This window comes from Coccinella septempunctata, chromosome 5, assembly GCF_907165205.1.
Source record: "Coccinella septempunctata chromosome 5, icCocSept1.1, whole genome shotgun sequence".
Classification (NCBI taxonomy): Eukaryota; Metazoa; Arthropoda; class Insecta; order Coleoptera; family Coccinellidae; genus Coccinella; species Coccinella septempunctata.
The window spans coordinates 6,960,906-6,987,108 of NC_058193.1; the positions used below are offsets into that span (position 1 = coordinate 6,960,906).

At 36.8% G+C, this 26,203-nt stretch overlaps 1 protein-coding gene across 1 annotated transcript in view; it reads right to left on the minus strand.

Moving 5' to 3' along the window:
- The window catches only part of LOC123314280 (RING finger protein narya-like), a 39,491-nt gene extending 18,399 nt beyond the window's left edge, over positions 1-21,092 (minus strand). The window contains exons 1-2 of the mRNA XM_044899452.1: positions 20,973-21,092; positions 20,616-20,740 (exon numbers count right to left, since the gene is read on the minus strand). Coding sequence (XP_044755387.1) covers positions 20,616-20,740; positions 20,973-21,090 — 243 coding nt within the window. The 5' untranslated portion in view covers positions 21,091-21,092. The remainder of the gene's footprint in view (positions 1-20,615; positions 20,741-20,972) is intronic.
- Positions 21,093-26,203: the final 5,111 nt, after the last annotated feature.

The window sequence follows — 26,203 nt, forward strand, 5'->3', positions numbered from 1 at the left end:
TTTTGTATAACGTTATGATGAACGAAGACTAAATACTTGAGTAATTACTATTATAAAATAATAAATATAATAAAAAAATAATGTTTGAGTTTTAAGACTTTAGTTCTTATTATATGGTATTTCTGTATTGATCGACTACCATTCCATAAATCATTTAACAATATAATGAATATGTTCCTACAAGTAGGTATATCGTATAGTCTCGGTAGCTAGAACGGTTGCAGCGAAGGCTCAGTAATACGATGTCCCCACGTACTCGCGAGTTCGAATCCGGGCCAAGTGTAAAAACTTTCTAGTAAGTATGGATGGAAATGGGAACAACACAGATAATACCATCTGCGTCTGAGTGTAAGACATTGGGTTCTAGGACATTAAAATTCTAATAGATAGGAGAGCCAACGTCGGGGTAAATTTTTGTACCGTTGAGATAGCTAATGATGGTCCCAACGGGATGTCCATTGGACGTCCGCGATGGACGTCCGAATTCGGTTCAAAGTTGTGACATTTGTACGTCCCTCGGATGTCCATAGAACGTCCATTGTACCAGAAATGGACGTCCCATGGATGTCCGTAATGTCCGAAGAGGACGTCCTATGGATGTCCATAGGACTACTTTGTGCTATTAGGGTCAAATGAAGTTACATAGTTGTAGGTTTACGAGATTCACTTTACGTAGAGAAAATGATGTCAGGAAGGTGACGTCCTTCTTCCCTGAGGCAATTTTTTATTATGTACAGGAAGCTCCACACACTCGTTCCATTATATCTTCAGTGATCGCTGCTTTAAAGTCTTCTAAAGTACGGGGTTCATGTCGATAAAATTGCCCTTTCAAATGTCCCCTCAAATAAAAATCACACATGTTGGTGGCAACATTATAATCCTTCCATTCAATGTGACGTTACTGATCGGCATTCGAACACCTCGTGCGCGGCCGCATCGAAGGCTACTAAAGAATTCTTTAATTGAAATCGGGTGGTCGCGAAGTTTAGAAAACATGTTAATTGAGAAAAATGAAAATTCAGATAAGATTTGGCTTGTATTATCTAGTGAGCAGATATAGTGTCCATTTCCTGGCTTATTTTCCTAATTTATCTCGGTGCTTCATTTGGTTGAGTATGCTCAAATTTTGCTTATTCAATAGTTGAATATAAAATAATGATTATTGTTTGAATTTCGAGTTTGTTGGTGCGATTTGTGTGTATGGAATGAATGCAACAATTTATTCCCCAAACTTGAATTAGTTAAACTTCATGGAGATTACAAATCATTTCCTAGTTTTATAGATTTATTTTATGCACTCGTCCATAATAATATGTCTCTCAGTGCAATCGAAAAATTTAATTATTTAATGAGCTCTTTGGATGCTTCTCCATTGAATTTGGTGAGAACTCTTCCATTAACCTCTGATAATTATATTATTGCTTATGAAACTCAAGTTAAAAGATTTGTTGTATTATTAGAATATGAAATACAGAGAAAACATACAATACTTCAGTGTGACTTTTATATATTTTTTTTATCAATTGTTTTTTAACACATAGGTGATAATTTAAATTCTAATTATTTACATAGAACTAAAAACTATATCTATGTTTCGACCACAAAACTGTCACAATTATATTATGCCTCTACATTACTCCCCTCCCAGGAGCTGCAATAAATTTGAAAGAATGAATTGCAAGTGACGAGATACTAATGTTAATGTCGAATATACAAAAATGCTAATTACAATAAATGAACAAATGACACTTTTTACAACAACATTTGCTTATATACTTTTTGTAGACACCATATCACTATAACGAGCCGGAAAATGTACATGTCGTCCACTTCGCGTAGTCTTAAATGATATTGACGGAAATCTAGCAAAATCTTTAGAAATATCAGGATGTAAATGACTGTCTGATTCAGTAGTGACGTCCGTATCATCTGTCATTAAATATGCTGGCTTAAGTCTGTCGATTGAAATAGTATCTTGTTTATCTTTCATTTGAATTTTGAAATATTTGTCCGTACGTTCGATCACCAAAAATGGACCTTCATAAACAGGCTCGAGAGGCTTTTTAACCCTATCTATTTCAACAAAAACATGGGAGCATACGGACAAATCTTTATGAACAAAAATACGTGCCTTAGTCTTTTGTTGAATGCTACACGGTCTTAATGTACGCATTTTCTTTTGTAAATCTGTCACAAACGTTTCCGAGTCTACTTTTGTTTTGGAATTTTCAAAGAATTCACCTGGCATTCGTATTGACGTCCCGTAGACCATCTGTGCTGTAATGAAGTTGGAATCTGCTTTCAAAGAAGCTCGAATACCTAGCAACACTGTTGGCAGTGTATCGGTCCATTTGGTGGAATTATGCGCCCGTATGGCTGCTTTCATTGTACGGTGTTGTCGTTCAATTTTTCCATTGCATTGTGGGTGATAAGCAGTGGTATGACAGAGTTTCACTCCACAAAAGGAAGTGAGGTGATGAAAAAGTGAGGATGTGAATTGACTTCCTCGATCGGTTATGACACAGGATGGTGTTCCAAACCTAGTAATCCAATTTTGATAGAAAGCACGAGCAACTGTTTCTGCAGATATGTCTCCTAAGGGAATTGCCTCAACCCAATTAGTAAATCGGTCTATACAAGTTAAAATGTATTTTTTACCATCTGAAACAGGTAAAGGACCAACAAGATCTATATGAATTATAGAAAAACGTTCATCTGGATCAGAGAATTTGGATATCTCAGATTTTGTATGCTTCGAAATTTTATTTTTTTGGCAATTTATGCATGATCGCGTCCAATTCTTAACATCTCCTTTGATTCCAGGCCAAACATATCTGGCAGACATGTTTTTTACAGTTGCTTTCACCCCTTGATGAGCACAACCATGAACGTGTTCAAAAACTGATTTCCGAAATTTTTTGGGAATGTATGGTCTAATACGATCCGTTGAAGTATCGCACCATAAAACTATCCCGGATTGAAGCTGGTGTTGTTTCAGTTGCAGAGCAGTATTGCTCTCCTTAAGTTCTGCCAATTCAGTGTCAGTCTTTTGTGCCTCTGCAATTCTTTTAAAATCAATAGCTTCGATGCTATCAATTCGGGACAACGCATCTGCAACGACGTTAGCGTTGCCGCTGATATGTTGAATATCAGTGGTAAACTCTGATATGTATTGGAGCTGCCGTAATTGCCTAAAATTTGCCTTTTCATTTTTTTGTCGGAAGGCATAAGTCAGGGGTTTATGGTCTGTATATATGACAAATTCTCTACCTTGAAGTAAATGTTTGAAATATTTGACTGCCAAATACACACCTAACAGTTCACGATCGTATGTACTATAAACCTTCTGCGCTGAATTTAATTTTTTTGAAAAAAACGCTAAGGGTTTCCACTCTGATCCGTCATACTGCTGCAAAGCTGCGCCTACTGCACAATCTGATGCATCAGTAAATAATGCTATCGGCAATTCTGGATCAGGAATAGTAAGTAATGCTGCATTAGCTAGATCCGCTTTGCATTTTTCGAAATCTTCTTCTAATTTCGGTGTCCAGATAATCGGTCTATTATCTTTTTTACGCGCACCCTTCAGTAGTTCATTCAAGCCTGCTTGGGTGTGAGCTGCATTTTTAATGAAAGGTCTATAAAAATTTATTATGCCTAAAAACTGTCGCAACTCATGAATTGTTTTTGGTCGTTGCAAGTCAACAATAGTATGTACTTTATCTGGCAGTGGTTTTGATCCTTCTGGAGTAATAAAATATCCCAAAAATTCAATTGCGTGGACACCAAATTGTGATTTTGCAACATTGATCCTAAGACCGTATTTCAAAAGTCTATCTAAAACCAATTTTAAATGTAGAATACCTATGTTCTTCTTCAGAGGTAGACGCTATAAGTATATCATCAATATAAGAAAATACAAATTCTAAACCTTCCAAAACTTCATGAATAAACCGTTGAAATGTTGAAGGGGCATTTCGTAGTCCGAATGGCATAGCTATAAATTCAAATAACCCGAATGGAGTTGTAATGGCGGTTTTATGTCTATCTTCTTCGGCTATTGGTATATGGAAATAAGCCTTATGAAGGTCAATTTTTGAAAAAAATTGTTTTTTACCCAATATATGATTGAAATCTTCGATTCGAGGAATAGGATATCGATCGGGAAGAGTTCTTTCGTTCAATCGCCTATAGTCTCCACATGGACGCCAGGAACCGTCTTTCTTCTTGACTAAATGTAAAGGACTAGCCCATTGTGACTTTGATGGTTGAATAATACCATTGTCCAACATAAACTGAAATTCTTTCTTAGCTATAGTCAATTTTTGGTTATCAAGACGTCTAGGTTTCGAAAATACTGGCTGTCCTGTTGTAACGATATGGTGTTTAACATTGTGCTTAACATTACTAGGCAGAAAATTTGGTCGAGTTAACTCAGAATAATTGTTCAATAGTACACTGAATTTATCAAGTTTTTCACTGACTAAAGTACTCACTACATCTTCTGATGTGATGGACGCCAATTCACCTTTTCTGCAAAGCTTAGTGTCGCCATCCACCAACTGTTGTCTCTTCAGATCGACGAGTAGGTTGAATTTTTTCAAAAAGTCAGCACCCAGAATGCCTCTTGAGGTTTTGGCGATGATGAAAGGCCATCTAAATGCACGCCTTAGACCTAAATCGATTTCCATAATTATGATGCCATAGGTGGGTATCCGAGTACCATTAGCAGCATACAAGATGAAGTCATTGTTCGAATTTACCTGTGCTGAAGTTTTCTGACCATATGGAATAATTGATACGTCAGCACCGCTGTCCACTAAAAATTGCAAACCCGTGTTCCTGTCTAACATGAATAAACGAGAGTTGCAGCAAGTAACTGAATCAGTAGTAGATGTTGCTGCACTTTCCACTACTGACTGGAGTTTTCCGGCTTTTTCCAAGCACAAGGACCAGTACATTTTTCAGGGCGGCATTTTTTACCATATCTGTAGTGAAAATAACAGTATTTTCCTTCTGGATTGAATTTTTGTCTTGATTTCGATCTATCTCGGCCTCTCCCAGGGGTTAGACTTCGCCTAGTAGGTCTTTTTTCATAACTTATACTGAACTGTTTGATAGCTTTAGTAAGTTCCGCTACTTCTGTTCTCAATTCTTCAAGTTCATTGGAAGTACTTTTAGTTGCATTGGAACCTGAACCTTTAATACCATACAATTCATTTGGTGGGTTTAACTCATAAATTTTATCAGCCATGATTGCAAGACGATTAACACCTTCTTCACTTGTGATCACTACATTTTTTATATTGATTGGTAGATTTTCCAACCACAAGGTTTTTATTACTCTTTCTGATATATCAGTACCTGCTAGAGTTTTCAATTTCCTTAACAGTTGACTTGGTTTCAGATCACCAAGGTATATATATCTATGTTTCGACCACAAAACTGTCACAATTATATTATGCCTCTACAGATTCTCTAATATTCGTTTACGTGCACAAGCTCTTGTGAATGAATTGGATGAATTGGATAGCGCGCCTAAGGTTAATTCAGAAAATATTAAAAGTTTGAGAAAATTTATAGATACATATTCAGAAAATATACCTGCTTTAAAAAAAATGAATCTTTTAACCGAAAGTTGGGATTTTCTGCTTTTCATGATGCTTTTTAAACTTTTAGATATTTCAATAATAACCAGATTCGAAATAGAACACGGTTCATCGGATATACCGACATTTGATGAATTAATGAAATTTTTAGATCGTCATTGCGCCACATTGGACACTCTTAGTTTTTTCCAAGCTTCAATACAAACAAACAATTTTCCTACGATCCTCATAAAAAATCTGAGAAATCTTACCTAATAATAATGCTAAGAATAACCGTACCACTGCTTTTCATACCAATTCCTCGCCTGTAAAGTGTTTATTCTGCAAAGAAAACCATACTATTTATCGATGCAACTTGTTCAAAACGAAGTCACACGCTGATAAATATAACTTTTGCAAATCGTCGGATCTTTGTTTCAATTGCTTGAATTCATCCCATGATGTTCGTTCGTGACCGTCCACGTATAAATATAAAAAATGCTCATCGAAAACTCATCTCACCCTACTCCATGTAGATAAATCTTCTCATGTTGAAACCGCTGATAGTTCTTTTATAGTCAACAATTCCAGCCCGACACATCGACAGTTGAACCCCTCATTATCGGCCTTATCAGCGAGCACTTCGTGCCTCCTGGGGACACAGGACCAAGCGAAATCGAAATATGTGCTTCTATCTATACTATCTATACTACTACTATCTATACTACTGCTTGGATAGGCATACTAGATTCGCGGGGTAGTTTTCAAAATTTTCGTTGTCTGTTAGATTCGGGAAGAATGACTTCATTCATTACAAGCAAAGCAGTCAATCGTTTAGGCTTAACAAGAAATAATTTTGCTGTTGAGATTCGGGGGTTGAATCAGATGAAATCTTGTTACAGTAACGGTAGAGTAGTTATTTCAATCAAACTATTAAGTAGTGAGCATCCTACTCTTCACACTGATGCAATCATTCTCAATAAAATATGTGACAGTTTACCGACTCGTCAAATTTCTACGGAATCATGGTCTCACATAAAAAATATTCCGTTGGCTGATCATGATTTTCACAAACCGGGTAACATCGACGTTCTTATAGACGCTGATCTATTCTCTAGAGTCATTTTGAATGGAAAAATCACTGGCAACGATAATGAGCCTGACGCTTTAAATACGATATTTGGATATGTGTTAATGGAAAACGTTGAGGTTGCTACTCCTTCTATCTCCTCTCAATTTCTTTCGTTAGAAAGGCGTTAGTTGAAGAATCCGAAACTTTACTCTCAGTATGTGGAATTCATGCGTGAATATTTAGAGCAGAATCATATGGAACTTGTACCAGTGAAAGAAGTTTTTGATGATGCTTATTACATACCTTACCATTGCGTCCTTGAACCGTCTAGTGAAACTACTAAATTGAGGGTCGTATTCAATGCTTCCGCGAAATTGCCAGGTCATAAATCTCTAAGTGATTGTCGTTATACCGGACCTAAATTGCAAAAGGACGTTGCTACCCTTTTGTTGCATTTCAGGCTTCATAATTTCGTAGTACCTATGTTCGGATATCAGAAGTATGTATAGGATGATTTTGAGGAATCCTTCTGACAGAAAGTATCAACGAATATTATGGCGATTCTCGCCATCTGAAATTGTTCGCGATTATTCACTGATAACGGTTGCTTATGGTGTCTCTTCTTCGCCGTTTTTAGCGCTCCGCGTTTTGAAACAATTAGCCGCTGATGAAGGACACTGTTTTCCATTAGCGTCCATTAGCGTCCGAAATCATCCAGCACTCTTCATATGTCGATGATTTTATTGGCTGTGCTTCCACTTTTGAAGAAGCCCAGTCATTGATTAAAGAACTTATCGCCCTGATGAGTCGTGGGGCTTTCGAACTCCGAAAATCGTCCAGTAATGAACCGCGGTTACTTGTTGATTTGCCTCAGTCGCACCTCTCTTCGACTTCATTGTCATTCGATTCCGATCAGGAGTCTACCTCTTACAAGGTTCTGGGTTTAAATTGGAACCCCAAGACAGATTGTTTTTATTTTTCTTTCAATTCACCCTCTGAACGACCTTGCACGAAAAGAACAATGCTATCGACTTTAGCGCGGATTTATGATCCACTCGGTTTTTTGACGCCAGCGTTCCTCGCTAAATATTTGATTCAACGACTCTGGGCTCAAAAGATAGGTTGGGATGAAATTCCTTGTCAGTAAATTGTTAGAATTTGAAATCAATTTTCAACAGACCTACATTGCCTATCAAATTTGAAAATTACTCGAATACTCTCTACTCCTGGTTCGTCTAAATATGAACTACACGGCTTTTGCGACGCGATCGAGAAAGGCTATGCTTGTGTTTTGTATGTGCGATACTTAAATGCTGACCGTGAATATTGGACACAATTTCTTTGTGGTAAATCCAAAGTAGCACCTCTTAAGAAAATAACTATTCCTAGACTGGACTTAAGCGAAGCTGTTCTATTGTCAAAACTTTTACGCTTTTCACTGAAATCATTTCGCGATAAGATTAATTTCGTCCATGTTCGAGCTTGGTGTGATTCACAAATTGTATTGCGGTGGATCAAAAATCCTCCACAACGATTCAAAACTTTCGTCGCTAATCGAGTGTCTTATATTCAGGAGAGAATACCCTCTGAAAATTGGTTTTATGTAGCATCTCGTTATAACGCTGCGGATGTTGCTTCTCGCGGTATCCTGAATTATCCCGGGATCATAATTGGTTTCAAGGTTCCGAAATCTTGCGATTTCCCATTGATTCAGACGAAAACTCAATTTTGTCTAATTGTTCATTACCTCCTGAAGAAGAACGAAAACATACAATGACCATTTTATAGATGATTTTCTAAATAGTTACATCTTCTTCTCTTTCGTCACTCCAACGAATGATGGCTTATTTGCTCCGTTTTTCATTCAATGTGCGCAATCCGCTCACGAAAAGGGTTGGATCCCTCCTTTCATTCGAACTTTACGAGGCGTTGATTCCGTTGGTCCGAAGAACGCAGCAAGTTCATTTTTGCACTGAATTGAAGTCAGGAGAATATTCAAAGCCTCTGCGAAAATTGAATGTTTTCCTCGATTCAAACAACCTTCTTCGTGTTGGCGGTAGACTAAAATATTCGTCATTATCACATGACCAGAAATGCCCCATTCTATTGCCTCGCAATAGCAGACTCGCCACTTCGATTATCAATCATTTCCATCAGAAATATTTACACTCAGGTTGTCGGACAACACAATTTCTCATTTCTCAACAATTTTGGATTTTATCGCCAAAACGAGCTATAAATTCAATTCTAAGTACCTAAATGCTTTCGTTGTTGGAAAATGAAACCAAAACCTTTTCAACCCCCTATGGGTGCATTACCCTCCTTTAGAATACTTCAAGCAAAGCCTTTTAGCAATGTTGGAGTTGACTTTGGCGGTCCGTTTTTCTTCACCATGACTCGTCATCGTGGAGTTAAAAAATGCAAAGCATATTTATGCTTATTCGTTTGTTTTGCCACCAAGGCAGTTCACTTGGAGTTGGCAAGTGACTTGTCCTCGGAAACTTCTCTGGCGGCATTACAGCGTCTAGTAGCGCGCCGTGGACTCATATTATGTATATATAGCGATCACGGAACGAACTTTGTGGGTGCTAGTAAAGAAATAACAAAACTTATGAGCAAAGCTGCTGAACATGAGGGAATAAAACACTCTTTCACTCCTCCTGCTTCTCCTCATTTCGGAGTTCTGTGGGAAAGCGGAATCAAGTCTATACTATTTTGACCCTTATAGATATTTTGAATTCTCGACCTATAGGTGCGTTTAATGATGACGTTGAAGATATAAACGCCCTTACTCCCAATCACTTTCTCACGTTAGAATCCGTTGCATCTATTCCAACTGAAGATTTCACAAATATCAACATATACCGACTCTCTAGATGATCCAACGGTTGCATCAGGATGTCTGGAAACGTTGGCATTTAGAGTATTTGCATACTCTACAACAGAGGAGTAAATGACTAGATCAGAATTTTTCCTGTCCCAAAGTGGGTTCTTTGGTCGTTATTAAGGATGCCAACGTTCCACCCGGTAAATGGGTATTAGCTTGGCAAGTCGAGTTGCATCCCGGTCGTGACGGGGTTACAAGAGTTCCCACCGTTAAAACCGCATCGGGAACATTCAAGCGACCGTTGGTCAAACTTTGTCCTCTACCTTTTCTGGATGCAGAATCTTCTGCATCTGTTTGATTACATTTTTGTTTCTTTTACCTAATTGTCTCATACTGACTGCATCAGTGAAGCGTTAAATTTTCAATAGTCTTTATATAAAGGCAATTATGAAAGATCATAATTTTTATATACATATAAAGGTATATTTGTTCTTTCCTCTCAATTAATTTTAACTTAAAAAAAATGCACTAGGTGCATTTTCCCGGGGGAAAATGTTTGAATTTCGAGTTTGCTGGTGCGATTTGTCATATGTGCGGTCGTTCTACTCGAATCAAATTTTTTGCCATATGTTTTTTTTTCTCCGACGAACAATTACACAGATAGTATTGATAAAGCAGCCCTAGACTATACGTCGTCGTCGCTTTCGATTGCATAATTTATAAAGTGAGTTTAATTTTGTGCCTTCAGTCGCATCTCATTGATTTTTGCCCAAGTCGGCATCGTTCGCTTTGAACCTCAAAAACAATACAAGTTTTAGAACATTTGTTAACACTGTAACTTGAAGTACGGATTAGCGCAAACTACAAACAAGAAAGGAGCTCAGCACATCCAGGATCCGTCGAAAGGGCCCTTTCCTCCAGAGACGGAAGACCCGCCGCTACAGGAAGAAGAGGAGTGCTCCGGATTTCTCCGTAAGATTAATCTCGAAGTTATCTTTTATTTTGATAGGTATCTGACTTTCTACTAAAATTTACGCCAAGAAATGATACAGTCCATTCTCTCACCAATAAATTTATCGAAATAATTCAATTATTTTCCATCCATTTGCATAATTATCAATTTCAATAATTCTTTTATTGTGCTCATTTTTGCTCAGTGCAAAAAACACATATTTCTTTTCTCTTGATTATAAGGAAGTTTCATTCTGGTCGATTGAGAAAAATAATTTGATTAGGGGGGACTGGGGAGGGTTGATACGTTTTTTGGAGTTTTTATTTTGGAAACTGAGTTGAAGACTGTTTCTTCATATACTCTGATAACATTTTATAATTCTTTAATTAATCGTTCAACAAAATAAATACAGAATTCTCCAAATATAAACATCTCATTCCGTACAAAACGTTGAACACAAAAACATTCAAACTGTCTCCAAGAGAATAGTGTTCACTAGTATATTACTTTTGAAAACGGCTACATACCGCTGATATAAGCCTGTATCAAGCCTCCCCTTGTATCAATGCTCCCTAGTCTCCCCTAATTCATTATCTACTTGATGATTGAATTTTCAATTGTCTTCTGAATCTATTATTTCCCCAAATATCTGAAGTTTTTTTTTGTAATCAATTCCTAAATTGATATTTTTTTTCTCAATTCCAGAAAGCTTTTTTTTTTTTAATTCAGATGCATACCACCCGACGATATAAATATCGACAAGTGTTACGATCTGAATTGAGCTAGCCAATTTGTCATCGTCAAGGCCCCCAAATGGGGCCTTTATCTTCTCTAAAATTGATCAGATGTTTTTCTGAATGAGTGCAAGCATTTTTTTGTATTTTTTGCAAGAATAGTTTTTTTTTGGACAGAACGTGCTAGAATTACTTCTTTATAATTGTACCTTACGATCCCAGTTAGCCCAAAATATTCTTTGGATGTTTATTTCGAGTCCGACTGCATCCATAAGATATCCAACTACGGAAGTGAGTAAGATATCCCAGTAGGATTTGCTCAGTCTATCCATAGGATATCCATTCAGGACTCATTATGGATATCCATTAGTGGATATGAAATATAAGTCCATAAGATATCCAACGGAAGTGAGTAGGATATTCCATTAGGATTTACTCAGTCTATCCATAGGATATCCATTCAGGACTCATTATGGATATCCATACTTGGATATGAAATGTAAATCCATAAGATATCAAACCACGGAATTGAGTAGGATATCCAATTAGTATTTATTCAGTCTATCCATATGATGAATACTCATGATGGATATCCATTCCGTGGACAGGTACATCCCAAATATCGTATCAGACACGTAATGGTTACAGAAAAATAACACATAACAAAGTTACCCATTCGATCTCCAAAGAAAACATAACAGATATGTTACTGGTCACCTGGGAGAGAATTGCACGTTTTTTATTATCACTAGTAACTTCATTAGCCATAAAATGATTGTTCAATCTTGCTTTATAAATGTTCCTTCTTCTTCTTCTTCTTTATATATAGGCATTTCTGCCTGTTTTTCCTTAATGCAATGTCGTCATAAGTCGTCGTTCCATCGTTTTCGCGGGCGTCCTACACTTCTTCGACCTCCCGGCGACTTATCTCGGGCTATCTTTACTATCCGCTGTTCCGTCATCCTGTTTATGTGTTGGTTCCATTCCCGTTTTCTGTTCTTTACCCAAGTGTTAACATTGTCAACCTCGCATATGCGTCTTATGCTTTCATTTGTTTCTCTATCCCACAATGTTTTTCCTGCAATTTTTCTAAGTGTTTTCATCTCACTTGTTTCCAGGCATCTTTGAGTTCTGCTTGTTTGTGGTCTCGTCTCGGCGGTCTAACAACAGATTTGTATATTCTAGATTTTGTTTCTGTTCTTATGTGCTTATTCCTCCATATCGTATCATTCAAACAACCTGCTATTCTATTGGCTTTTATTGTCTGTTCTCTCACTTCCTCTTCTATATGTTAACTTAATTCCCAAATATTTAACCGCCATCACTTGTTCTATCATCTGGCCAATCCGGCCATCGATTTCTAATTTGCATCTTATTGGTTCTTTAGAGATTACTACTGATTTTGTTTTTTCTGCTTATATTTTCATATTGAATTTTTTCGCAGTTATATTAAACTGGTGCAGTAGTCTCTGCAGGTCATCTTCATCCTCTGCTATTAGCTCAGTATCATCGGCGTAGCACAATATTTGTATCTCTCTGTTACCCATTCTATAACCCCTTTTTGTTTTAACTTGCTTAATTATTTCGTCTAATATGATGTTAAATAACAAGGGACTCAATGAGTCTCCCTGTCGGATACCAGTTGTTACATCAATTGGTTCCGTTAACTCTGAATTCACCCTTGCTTCTATTTTATTCCTAGTGTAGATGTCTTCGACAAGTTTTATTATCTTCAATGGAATATTTCTATTGTAGAGTATGTGCACTACGTCCTGTAATTGAACTCTATCGAACGCTTTCTCAAGATCTATTAAACATAGGAACGCTGGTCTGTTATATTCAATTGATTTCTCATTGATTTGTCTAATTACAAATATTGCGTCGTTACAAGATCTTCCGGTCCTAAATCCTTGTTGTTCTTCCGAAATTTGTGTAAGTGAGGTTATTTTGTTGCTAATAATTTTTGTGGTCAGTTTTAACGTTGTGCACAGGAGGTTGATTCCTCGGTAGTTGTTAGGATCGGTCTTTTCACCTTTCTTAAAGAGTAGTATCATTATGCTTGTTCGCCATTCTTCCGGTATCCGTGATCCTTGTATTATCTTATTTATTATATAAACTTTGTTAATTCACTAGTTAGTTTTGTTCCTCCATATTTCAATAGTTCATTTTGTATTCCGTCTTTACCAGCTGACTTCCGATTTTTTAATTTTTTGAGTGCTTGTTCGACTTCCTGCTCCTCTATTTGTAGTGTTTCATCTGTTACAATTTCTGATGTTTCCGGTGTTAAGTTTTCTGTTCTATTGTGTAATTGTTTCAAGTGGTTTATCCATGTATCCTTTTCGATGTGCCTCACTTCTATTAGCTCTTTCATAACTTTCATTTCCTTTCTATGTCCACGTATCATTCTCCAGATCTCTTTCTGCAATCCATAGAAGTCATGTTCCATTTCTTTAGAGAATTTTTTCCAATGTTCTGCTTTCTTCTTTCTTACTAAAGCGTTTGTTTCGTTTAGGATTTTCTTATATTCCTCATGGGCTTCTCTGGTTTTTCTTGATCTATATTTGAGATAAGCTTTTGTCTTCTCCTGGCATTTTAATTTCACCTCTTCACAAAACCAGGGTGTATTTTTCACTGTTCTTGATGTTCCGTTTACTTTGCGCTCCCCAACCGCTTCCCTTGCTGCCTTGATGATTTTATTTTTTATCTTTCTCCAACTATCTTCGATGTCTTCCTCCTCTGTCACAGGATTTTTGTCTATTTCATTCTCCAGTCTTGACTTGTAAAGATTTCTTGTTGATTCGTCTTGTAGGCTTTCGACTTTTATCTTTGTTTCGGAAATTATTGGTTCTGCGTTTTGAGGTTTCTGTATTGTCATTCTTATCTTTCCCAAGACCAGATTGTGATCACTTCCTATATTTGCAGAACATAAGCATCTTATGTCCAGTATCTGTGTACAATGTATCTTCCTGTTTGTCAAAATGTAGTCTATCATGGACCTATCTCCTCTTGTATTTTGAAATGTATATTTATGTTGTTCTTTTTGTTTGAAGAAAGTATTGTTTATTCGGAGCTCGTTTTGTGAGCAAAAGTCTATCAATAGTTCACCATTCTCGTTAGTTACATCTTCATTAAATCTCTGCTTCACTCCAGGTATTATCGTGTTCCCTACTCTGGCATTAAAATCCCCCATTAGAATAACTGTCTCGTTTCTTGGTATTGTGTCAATTGTCTCCTGTAATGTTTCATAAAAGCTTGTTCTCTCCGCTTCCGGTTTGCAGTTTTCTGGACTGTATACTCCAATTATATTTTGTCATTTTGTCCCTGTGATCTAAGTTTTGTCGCTACTATTCTCGCTGATACGTATTTGCACTCTCGGATGTTCTGAGTTAGCTTTTTGTGGATCATCAATGCCACACCCTCTTTCGCTCTCCCATCCCTTTCTACTCCGCTGTATATCAACAAGTATTCACCGAGCCACATTTGTCCTTTGCCCTTCTTCCTTGTTTCCTGTAGGGCGCATATTTCTATGTTTTTGTCTTCTAGTTCCTTTACAACTTCCTGATCTCTATTGTTCAGCGTTTTCACGTTCCATGTTGCCATCCGCATTATGTTCCTCTTCCTGCAACCGTTCCATCTCCTCTTTCTCGCCGGGTTCGTCATCAAATTATCCGTCCTATTCCGAGGCATTGCATTAATGTTCCAATATGTGATATTTGTTGGCCGATTCCACTCATCATCACTTCGGAAGAACCAACTCAACCCGTAGCCATTTTGTCTTTTACACTTCACTCAAATATAAGGATTGTCCCACGAAAAGAAAAAATTAAAATACTCTTCGAGAACTTAACTCAAAAATAATTCTTTCATCCTCGTCGCCGAATTATGTGATGTATTTCAATGATATAGAATTAGCAATAATTACAAAACGACTTTTACAGACGTGTACTTTAATATCATATTGCTGCATAAATATTCTTGCTTCATCATCGTACAGCACAGCGAAAGCGGAAAATGACGGCCTCTGGTCGACATATCAAAAACATTTTGAAGCTGCTGCGCTGGCGAACAATTAGAACGAACGACAACGAAACAGCCACGGCATTTGTGATGTATTTGAATGATATAGAATTAGCAATAATTAAAAAACGACTTTTACAGACGTGTACTTTGATATCATATTGCTACAATACCGCAGATTCATTTTTACATCGGAGCGCAATTAACATAAATTCAGTTTAAGTGGGGAGTTTGACGCATGACAATATAAAACTTAACAAATATATTACAGCATTAATAATACCTCTACGAGAAGAAGCACCCAACATTCTGCAAACGATTCCGAATAGTCAACAAGCCTGTTACGAAGTTTTAACATCAAAATTTCAGATGAGAAATGGCGATGCTCATCTACAAGAAGTTTACCATGCACAAAAAAAGAACCGAGTGCAAAAGAAAGGGGATAATCTCCAGGAGTTTGAAGCTGATGTGGCGAGATTAGTCAGGCTGGCTTATCCATCTGCTCCAGATAGCTTCGTGGAACAGTTATCAATCCAGACATTCGTGGATGGGATCATGGGCGCCCGCAGGGGGGGGCCAGGGGGGGCCATGGCCCCCCCTGATATTCTGATCGCCTTATTTTTTCTTTAGCACAACACCTTCAATATTATCCTTTGTTTTGTGAAACTCATTGATCAGCTAGTATAAATCTTTGCGCTGAAAACTTTGAAACTCTCTTCAAAAAGAAATTTCAATGAATTCTTCAACAAAAAAAAAGAGCTGCTCAGTTATCGGCTGCAATAAACTCTTTCACTCTTGTGGTTTGTTTAACGGTATCAAGTATGTAAATATTCGAATATATTGGAACCAATAGCAAATACACTACAAGATGTTTTTATCAATTTTGTTGATGTTCAACGTCACATAAATTTTATTATAGATATATGTGGAAAAAATCGTTCCGATGATGCATGCTTCACAGAAATTTTTTCCAAAGCATCATCTATTGCTCAGTGTCTCAAATATAGAGATTGCGGTAGACAAATGTATATCTAATTATGAAGCATCTTCAGCTGAAGATTTCTTCAAAAAATCTATATTCATCCAATATTTAGATCATCTGATTTCAGCTCTTGAAACGACATTCTCAAAAGAACTTGAAATGCTTTTTTCTTTGTTCAATATTTTGCCCAAGAATTCAAAATTACTAGATATTGAATCTTTCGCATCTTAGGTCGGCCATATTTATAACATTGAAGATTTTATGGAGCTCGATGCAGCCGTTCGGTCTTGACGATCATTTACAGTGAACTGTCGATAAGTCGAACACCGGTAAGTCGAACTCTTCGATAAGTCGAACTGTTTCTCCAGTCCCGATTCACGCGTATCTTACCCTGTGTAATTTCACCTCAATGAGTCGAACAGTGTTCTTGGGACTAGAGAGACTAATCGATGAGTCGAACTGCTAGAAGGGCTACGCGAAAGTCTCAACCTCTATGAGTCGTACTCCTGAACACCATCGCCTCAATGAGTCGAACTATTTGATCTAAAGAATGAAAGCTAAAAGAATTTCGCAAACCAATCACCACATGTGGCAGCTATCATAATGTGTTTTTCAACCGCTTAGGACATTTGTTTCATTCATTCCTTATTTGTTTATAAAGCTGTCGTGTGGTTCTCGTTGACTAACGATGATCATTATTATCTCGAGTTTTTCCCTCAATGAGTCGAACTCCCACCTCAATAACTCGAACGTTTGGTGAGCCGAACTATAGATAAGTCGAACAGTTTTTGTGGTCCCTGGGAGTTCGACTTATCGATAGTCCACTGTAATTGATTCCATCTTTTTAAAAATTTTTCGATAGTCACGGTTAGAGTAATTTTTCTCTCAATAAATCTAACCATAGTTAGAAATGTGATACATATTCTGAAAGAGCAACTCCTCTAGTTGAAAATCTGAAGATTTTATGGAGCTCGTTGCAGCAGTTCGGTCTTGACGATCATTTAATTGATTCCATATTTTTGAAAATTTTTCGATAGTCACTGTAAGAGTAATTTTTCTTTCAATAAAACTAACCGTAAATGGAAATGTGATACTTATTCTGAAAGAGCAACTCCTCTAGTTGAAAATCTGAAGATTTTATGGAGCTCGTTGCAGCAGTTCGGTCTTGACGATCATTTAATTGATTCCATATTTTTGAAAATTTTTCGATTGTCACCGTAAGAGTAATTTTTCTTTCAATAAAACTAACCGTAAATGGAAATGTGATACTCTGGTAACAAGGAAAGGATTATTGAACCATCCGTTAGCCCCTGAACATCGCCCGTAATATTATAGAAGAAGAAGGATGGATCCACTAGATTCTGCGTAGATAGTCAGAGGCAGCTCAATCAGGACATGAAAAAGGACAGCTATCCCTTACGGAGAATTTACGATACCCTGGACACACTCTCGGGATCACGTTGTTTTTCCACATTGGATCTGAAGAGTGGATATTGGCCGGTTGGCTTGGATCCGAAAGACAAAGAAAAAACTGCCTTCAGTATTGGAATGGGCTGTGACAGTTTTGAGTTATGCATTCCGGTCTATGCAATGCTCCTGTCACATTTGAACGTCTGATGGAGATAATATTGAGAGGGCTCTCCTGAAAAACTTGTCCGGTGTATCTAGATGATGTGATAGTAGTGGGAAAATTATCCCAAGACCATTTACACAACCTATCCGAGGTTTTCCAGCCTTGTTATTGAAGGCTCCCCGTACTTCTTTGGGTTGGGTTATTATAGGCTCGATAAATGAAGAAATGGAATCATGTTCCAAAATTTTCTCTGCCCTTGCAGAATTCGATCTAAACAATAATCATGAATTGACGCTTAATATGATTTTGCAAAAGTTTGGCAAGTGGAAGAAGTTCCTTCTCTTATATCACGGTTATCTCCTGAAGATGAACAATGTGAAAGATATTTTAATGATATCCAGGGATCATGATAGTAGATATGTTGTGAGATTTCCTTTCAAGGACAATAATCCAACAGTACTAGGTAATAATAGAAATCATTCAATTTCTAGGTTAAAAAAACTCGAACTTCGGTTCAAACGAGATCCCTAATTTACGAAGGTAAAAGTAGTTTTTAACCCTGCTGAAAGGGATGCGAATGATTTATCGCTGAACGATTGTTTGCACAGTGGTCCTAAACTACAGCTAGATATTGCCCAAATACTTGTTCAATTTCGAATTCATCAAGTTGCGGTAAAGTGTGACGTTAGACAGATGTTTAGGACCATTTCAGTTCATCCTTCTGATAGGAAATATCAACATCAACATATCCTTTGGAGATTCTCACCTAATGAATCTATTCAGGAATGGGAACACACCCGGGTAATTTTCGGTCTTACTTCTAGTCCATATTTGGCTAAACGAACATTACGTCAGCTTGCTTCTAATGGGGGTTCTCGGTACCCAGCAGCTGCGGAAGCTTTGACCACGTCCACTTTTGTAGACGACATTTTATTCGGAGGAAACTCAGTCTCAGAAGCTGTAGAAATAAGGTCTCGGCTTTTTGTTTTTTTGGCATTGGGTTGTTTTGAGTTGGGCAAATGGGCGAGCTCTCACAGTGAGGTTGTGAATACTATTTCTCAGGAACTTTGAGAGATTCCTTCTTCATAAAGGTTTTAGGAGTGTCCTGGAACCCAACTGACGATTGCTTCCGGTACTCTATTCCGGAGAAAACCATTAAGAGGGGTCTTCTTTCTAGAATTGCTCGGATCTATGATGTTTGTGGTTTTTTAAACCCCTTACTATTACTGCTCAAATCTCTACTACAAAGATTATGGCTTACGAAATCAGATTAGGATGATCCTCTTCCACATGATATTATGAAATGCTGGACTCGAGTTTTTGAGGAATTACCTATTCTCCAATCTGTGTCTATCTCTCATCGAATTTTTCCCTGCCAATGGAAAAGGTCTACACTTATCGGTTTTTCTGATGCCAGTGATAAAGGTATGGCTGCGGTTGTCTACTTGAGAGTGGAAACAGAAAATGAGGTAATGGTGACTTTGACAATGTGAAAAACTCGAGTTGCACTACTGATAGTCGAAACAATCCCTAGATTGGAACTTGGTGCAGCTTGGCTGCTCTCGAAATTGTTTCTTACCCCTGTTTCGCAAAAATAACTCCTATAACATATTTTGGATTTTCAGACTTAGCCTTAGCACCCTATCCACTAAAAACTTATGTTGCGATTAGGGTGGTACAGATTCACGAGAATTGTCCCAATGTTCACTGGAAACATGTAGCTGGAAAAGATAATCCGGCAGATCCTGCAAGTCGCGGTCAGTTTCCTAGAGAACTAGTGGACTGTAAATTATGGTGTCAGGGTCCTGACCTTCTCAAACAGCCGCTCGAAACATGGGCTCATCGAGTTGTGGAAATTCCAGCGGATCTTCCTGATCTTAAAGAAGTTTCATCGCAGGTATTATTCTAAACTGATATTTGCGATGGTTTATCTCATTTGATTCAGAAATGTTTTTTCTTGTTAAAATTACAGAGAATCCTGATCTATTTGTTGAGTTTTTGAAGAATGTTCGTTCGAAAATATCGGCAAATATTCAGCGCAGTTATGGGTTTCTTGCCCGCGAGGATTATAAGTAAGCTTTGAAGGTTGCTTCCACGATATCTGATTTGAGGACAGGACGTTTTTGCAAGCGTTTTCGGAGTTTGTCACCATTTTTATCTCCTGGAGGATTCGTTATGGTGGGCGGACTATTGAAGAATTCCGCACTAAAGTCTTCTAGTAAACGCCCGTATCTTATTCCCAAGGAGAGCCCTTTATCGTCTCTGATTATTGACCATTTCCACATTTTCTCACTTCACGGTGGTCCACAATTGGTTCAATCTCTGATTCAACGAGACTTTTGGATACCTTCTATTCGAAGCTTGATTAGAAAGCGTATTTTTCGATGCTTAAAATGTTACCGTTACAAAGCTAAGCCTATAACACCACCTGATTTACCTGAATATCGGGTTCAACCAAGCCGATTCACTCATTGTGGAGTTGATTTTGCTGGACCATTTTTAGATAAAATGGCAAACATCAGGTCTGGTACCTTTTCTAAATATTACATTGCTTTATTCATTTGCATGGTAACGAAGGCGTTGCATTTAGAAGTAGTTACTGACCTCACTTCAGAATCATTTTTAACAACATTGGATATTCGTTAGGGTATTCTTCTTTATTCTTATAGGTATGAACATTGAAAATCATAAATAAGGAAAAAATTAATTTCACCATTATTTATTCACCATGAAATTTTCACTGCATTATCTACCCAAAAAAACTATGACGAAAAAATAATTTCCAGTCAAATTTTTCTACAGTTATGAAAAAAAAATTAAAAATAACAAAATGGTGAATGCTGAGAACTTAAGAAAATTTCTATACTAACCTCAATACATTTTTTCAATTGAATATCCAAAGGATTAAAAAAACAACGCAATGAAGGATTCATATCTTTAGACAGTTTTATCAGGCTCGTGGATTTGCGACATATCATACATGTTGGCGGAGTTCCTGGAATTGAAGAAATCTATGATATTCAAGGTTCTTGAGAATATATTGGCATGGATACAAATTAGGGAAAAATGCCGCGCTCTGTTTTATTTCAAATAATCGAGTTTTGACCATTATATCAAGAACGCCTATAAAGTTGGTACCAAAATTATGCAGAAAAGTTCGCTATAGTTCTTGGAAATGAAGACTTGGACCCGTCAATTTTCAAAATCAAGATGCTACTGATACTCACTCATGTGTTCAACGCATTTTTCACATGTTATATGACCGCATTCTGTCAGAAAGAAACTAACATTCTTGTTTTTTTGTAGTTGTTCAAAACAGTTATTACAATGGACCCAACTTGCCATGATTGAAGGATCAACAGGAAAAACAATCACTGAACAATAAACTTACTTAGCCTGTACAAGACGACCAAAATAGATTGACAGCTTTTGAATTGGAATCTATGAGGTTCTCTTATTTATCTCATTTCTTTGCAAAACCATCGATATATTTCAGTTGAATGCATAGATATTTTCATAAATTAAAAGTATACTGAAATTTCGATTGAATATATTTTGTATATGCGATATGTAATTGAGAGTCCTTCTCATAATCAATTTCCGATTATTTGCAAATATGTAATAAATTTTCTCGTTTGTTCGGGAATTATTGAAAACATTGTGAACAACATCGGCCATAAAATGGAACACAGAACTGCGTAATCTGTGGTATTGCGTATGGAGAGTAGAGAGAAGGAGAACGATCGCTGCTTTGAGACCATAGATTTTTTGCCCCTATAACATGGACATATAGACATGGACTGTGCCTTCCGTTTGAATCTATGCATGAAATACGGTCAAAAAAAGTGACAGAGAGAATCGCAAGTCGGGCATGCAGTTGTCTTTTTCTAGAATTTTGATTGGTCCAAACTCACCTCTATGTGAACAAAAAAGAGGTAAATGCCCGACGATCATTTCTCTCTTTCTATAAAAAAGACATTTTCATGCTGACATTGCTCATGTCTCTATGTCTATGCCCTAAAATATGTACCAATAGGGTAGTTCATGTTTTTGCCAACAGGCGCGCTGGCCATCACGGAATGGCGAAATTTTGATTTAAACTAATTTGAGTAGGCTGAGTGAAGTGTCTTTCTGGTCACAGATGATTAGAATGATGTTTTTTTTTTATTTTTGATAAGAGAACAACATATGACCATGGTGGAATGTTGAAGCGTGCGATAATGTAAGAGTGTTTTGGCATCGGAAAGAAAAGGAGAATAAAATTTCCGAGTGGATTTTTGATAGAAAAGGAGAATAAAATTTCCGAGTGGATTTTTGATAGAAAAGTGGAATCAATTTGTGTGTCAAGAGAACTTTTGCAATGACGATATCAAAAAGATGATTATGAAAGAAATCGAAATTGTCATACCTCGTGAGAAGTGGACTGTTCTGAATAAGAATATCTTACCAATAAAACTACATGGTTCAAAAGTAGATATTCTTGAAGAATTTTGTTGGCATAACATAATATATCGTTTATAAAGGTTCTCAGCCGAGTATTGGAAACAGAATCTACTCTAATACAATTTCTAAGTAAGTTTAAAATCTAAAATTGCTACCTTTTGTTGTCTTGATGTGTACTACTCCTCACTGCGAATTTATATAATTTTGAAGATTACGGTAAACCAACTAACAAACCTGTTTTCAATAAACAGTGATAAACAAACGTAAGTAGAATTTTTTTGATCAGTGATTTCCTTTGAGTTCCATTGATTTCGTCATATATTATGAATGAATAAAGCTCATAACATGGTCCCCTTTATAATATGACTTGTATTTCATAATATAATTTAGAGAACTCATATTTAATAAAAATTTGAAGAAAGGTATTTGAAACATCATCAGAAAAACCACGATGACACATATCCTAAAACAACATGAAGGCTCTTCATTTAAAATTGACACTAAAACCACCACCCCTTATTGATAAACGTAGCTATCGCAGCGACTCGTAGCCTACGTTCCCCGTTTTCGGGGACACATTTTTAGTACGGCGATCGTTCTCCTTCTCTCTACTCTCCATAAGTAGAGAGAAGAAGAACGATCGCTGCTTTGAGAACATAGATTTTTTGTCTCCTAAAATATGTGCCAATAGGGTAGTTCATGTTTTTGCCAATAGTCGCGCTGGCGATCACGGGATGACGAAATTTTGATTTAAACTAGTTGAAGTTGGCTGAGTGAACTGTCTTCCTGGTGACAGATGATTAGAATAATTTTATTATTTTCGTTTTTTGTTAAGAGAATGACATAATATGACCATGGTGAAATGTTGAAGTGTGCGCTAGTGTAAGAGTGCTTTGGCATCGGAAAGACAAGGAGAAGAGATAACATTTCCGAGTGCATTTTTGGGAGAAAATTGGAAACATAGATTAAGGTGGAGTTGATAGGAAACTCTCACAATATTTGGAAACATTGTTCACCGCGACCTGTGGATGACTGGGGTGAAGCTTGAGTAGATCTGGATTTGAAAAAAAAGCTGTATGTCGTCAAACAAAAAGAACAAGTATAATTTCTGTGTTTTCAGTCTATTCTCCATACATTGCAGGAAATTCGAATTGTCCATCTGAACCCAAGAAATCTACTTGACAATTTATTCGTATCAAATAATACAAACACCAATGTACTGGTTTTTAGTTCAGATGAAATATCAGTATTTTTGTATTTTTATGATACGAATAAATTACCACAGTAGTATTCTTTCATTCGCATATTTTTCAAAGGAAAAAACCGATTAATGTGAAGGAAAAAATAAGGATAATATGGCTTTCTTTATTGTATTATTTTATTGATTGCATGGATCAACAAGTAATAAAATATGCTTTATGAAGTGTTCGATAGCTCTAAAATTGGTTGCAAAGTGATGTAAGTTCTCTTTTAGTTTTCAAAGGGTAGAGCGTAATGCGTAATAGTAATAAAAAACCGCGAAATTGTATCAACGACTTACCAAAGGTCTTCCTGGTGTTGATGGTGTCGTCGAAGATGGTCAAAGGGCCCTTGGCCGTTGTCCAGCACGGGGTAATTCTTCGGCTGCCTATTCCGTTCACCAGAACGTGATCACTCGAAAAGTGTCTAAAAAGTGTCTTATCACTCGCAGAAGACGAACAATATAGTTTATAGGCAATATAAATTCTCGTTCCCAGAAATTTTACTTGCTGTGATCATTTAGAGATTATTTTAGCTGCCTTCAATAGTGTACATCCTGACTTACAGTTCACGTATGAGCTAGAGATTGATGGACGCATCCCTTTTTGGATGTTTTACTGATTAGGCGTGAAGGTAGTTTGGTGATCGATCTGTATTCCAAGCCTACAGCTTCTAACCGTCTTCTCTATTTCAAGTCCTACCATGAGAGATCTTATAAAGTGGCTGTCGTTAAAAATATCAAACATAAGATTGTTAAACTTAGTCATCCCTCATTTCACAACATTAATTATCAAAAATACTCCCTAATATTACGAGCGAATGGTTATCCTAGAAATTTGGTTTCGACTATATTTTTTTCCAACAGCAGCGCAGACAATGTAAATGGTCAACCTAACAGTTCATTGGTTGGTTCGGTTGCTGGTGAAGTGAGATACTTTAAAATACCTTATGTAAAAGGTTTGTCAGAGAGTATTAAAAATATTATGAGACCGTTGGGCGTTGCAGTTGTCACTTACCCGTGTAATACTTTGAAAAAATTATTTTCAAAAGTTAAGGACAGCTCTCCTTTGGGAAAACAGTCCGGATTGGTCTATTGTGTTGGCTGTGGGGGTTGTAACTCTAAATATGTAGGACAGACTAAACAATATCTTGAGACTAGGATGAAACAGCACAATAATGACTGTGTCAATATGAGAGCCACAACCGGGCTCTCAGCTCATCATTGCGTTCAGAGTGGTCACCGTTTTGATTTGAACAACCCGCGTATATTGTGTCGCGAAAATAATCTATCCAAGCGCCTTTTTAAAGAGATGGTTTTCATAAAAGTTACACCTAATACCGTCAATTTTAATACTGATTATGCATCTTTAAGTCAATGCTACTTGCATTGCATAAACAGGTTGTCAGACAACTGATAAGAGATTGTGTCTGGTTCACGATCTTTCAGTTTCAATTGTATGCTTGACAAACCAAAGCATGTATATCATCGATGTTGCCTCCCTATACACTGTTGATTGTTTATTTTGATGTTCTTTTAAATAATGAAAAGTTTAACGAGGCTGAATTCATCAGCTGTCAAGTGTTCTTAGGTAAATATCCTTTAGATATGTAGTAGAACAGTAATAAGGTCTATAATTTCTTTTTATTGATATTATTGTTGTTAATCTGTCTATTTATGTATACTTTGCCATGTTGTGTTTATTTAATTAACAAGTATTTTATTGTAATTTTTAGCCTGAAGAAGATGATAAAATTCATCGAAACGTCGCTTTAGAACAAAGAGTTTTATTGGTTCCTTTACCCAGAATTGTACAGCAAGTAATATAGTTTATTCCCGACAAAGGGGATGAAACCACTATGATTAGCGATTAAAGCCGAAATTAATGAGACGAGGGCATAAGCTAATCTTATGTCGTATATATGCACACATAAGCTTAAAACTCAGGAATGGTTCTCATGTCATTTTCCATGTGTTTTCCTGCGAGGATGAACAAATGCGCACTTGTATAAACTTGCGCCAAGGCGTCGATGATGCAATAAATATTCTAAATGAAACGAATCAAAATGAAACGTAAAAATTCATCAAATATTCTATAACCCTCAGGGATTCCGAACATAAAGGTATATTTTTTCGTTTATACCAGGAGTCCAGTCTTAAATTTGAACCGTTTTAGTAGGTATATGGAAGTTTTCCATGATAAGCTATTTCACAATCGACACAATCGTAACTTTCACGTAGAATTACGCCTTCTCCAGCAAGGGAATAAGGGATATGTTTTTTCAAATCGGCCATCCAGAAATATAGTTTGATATTTTCATTTTCAACAGTGTACCTGCTAGTATGTGATACTGTTGTACCTACACACACCCTTTTGATATTTACTTCTCTACCTATTGATCAATAGTTGAAAACTATTAAAATTGAGTCATTTCATAAGTGAGTAAAATTGGTAGTATCGTTCGTTACGACTTCAATGTATCGAATGTTAACAAGTCCATTTGAAAATGCATAATTCCATAGGTAAACATAAAAAAGTCAACTAAAAATGTTCTTCATAGCCTGAAGGGGAAAAAAATAAACTAGGATATATAAAATATTTTCAAACATTCGAATTCAAAAATACAGAACACAAATCTCCCTTTGTCCTGTGAATGAGGTTGAAGGTTGAAGGAAATCTACTTTTTTCCAGCGTCATCTATTAACTGTATATTGAAAGAAACACCCATTAATTCACCTCAGGTTTCGACTCGTAGTATGGAAGTTTCCAATCTACAT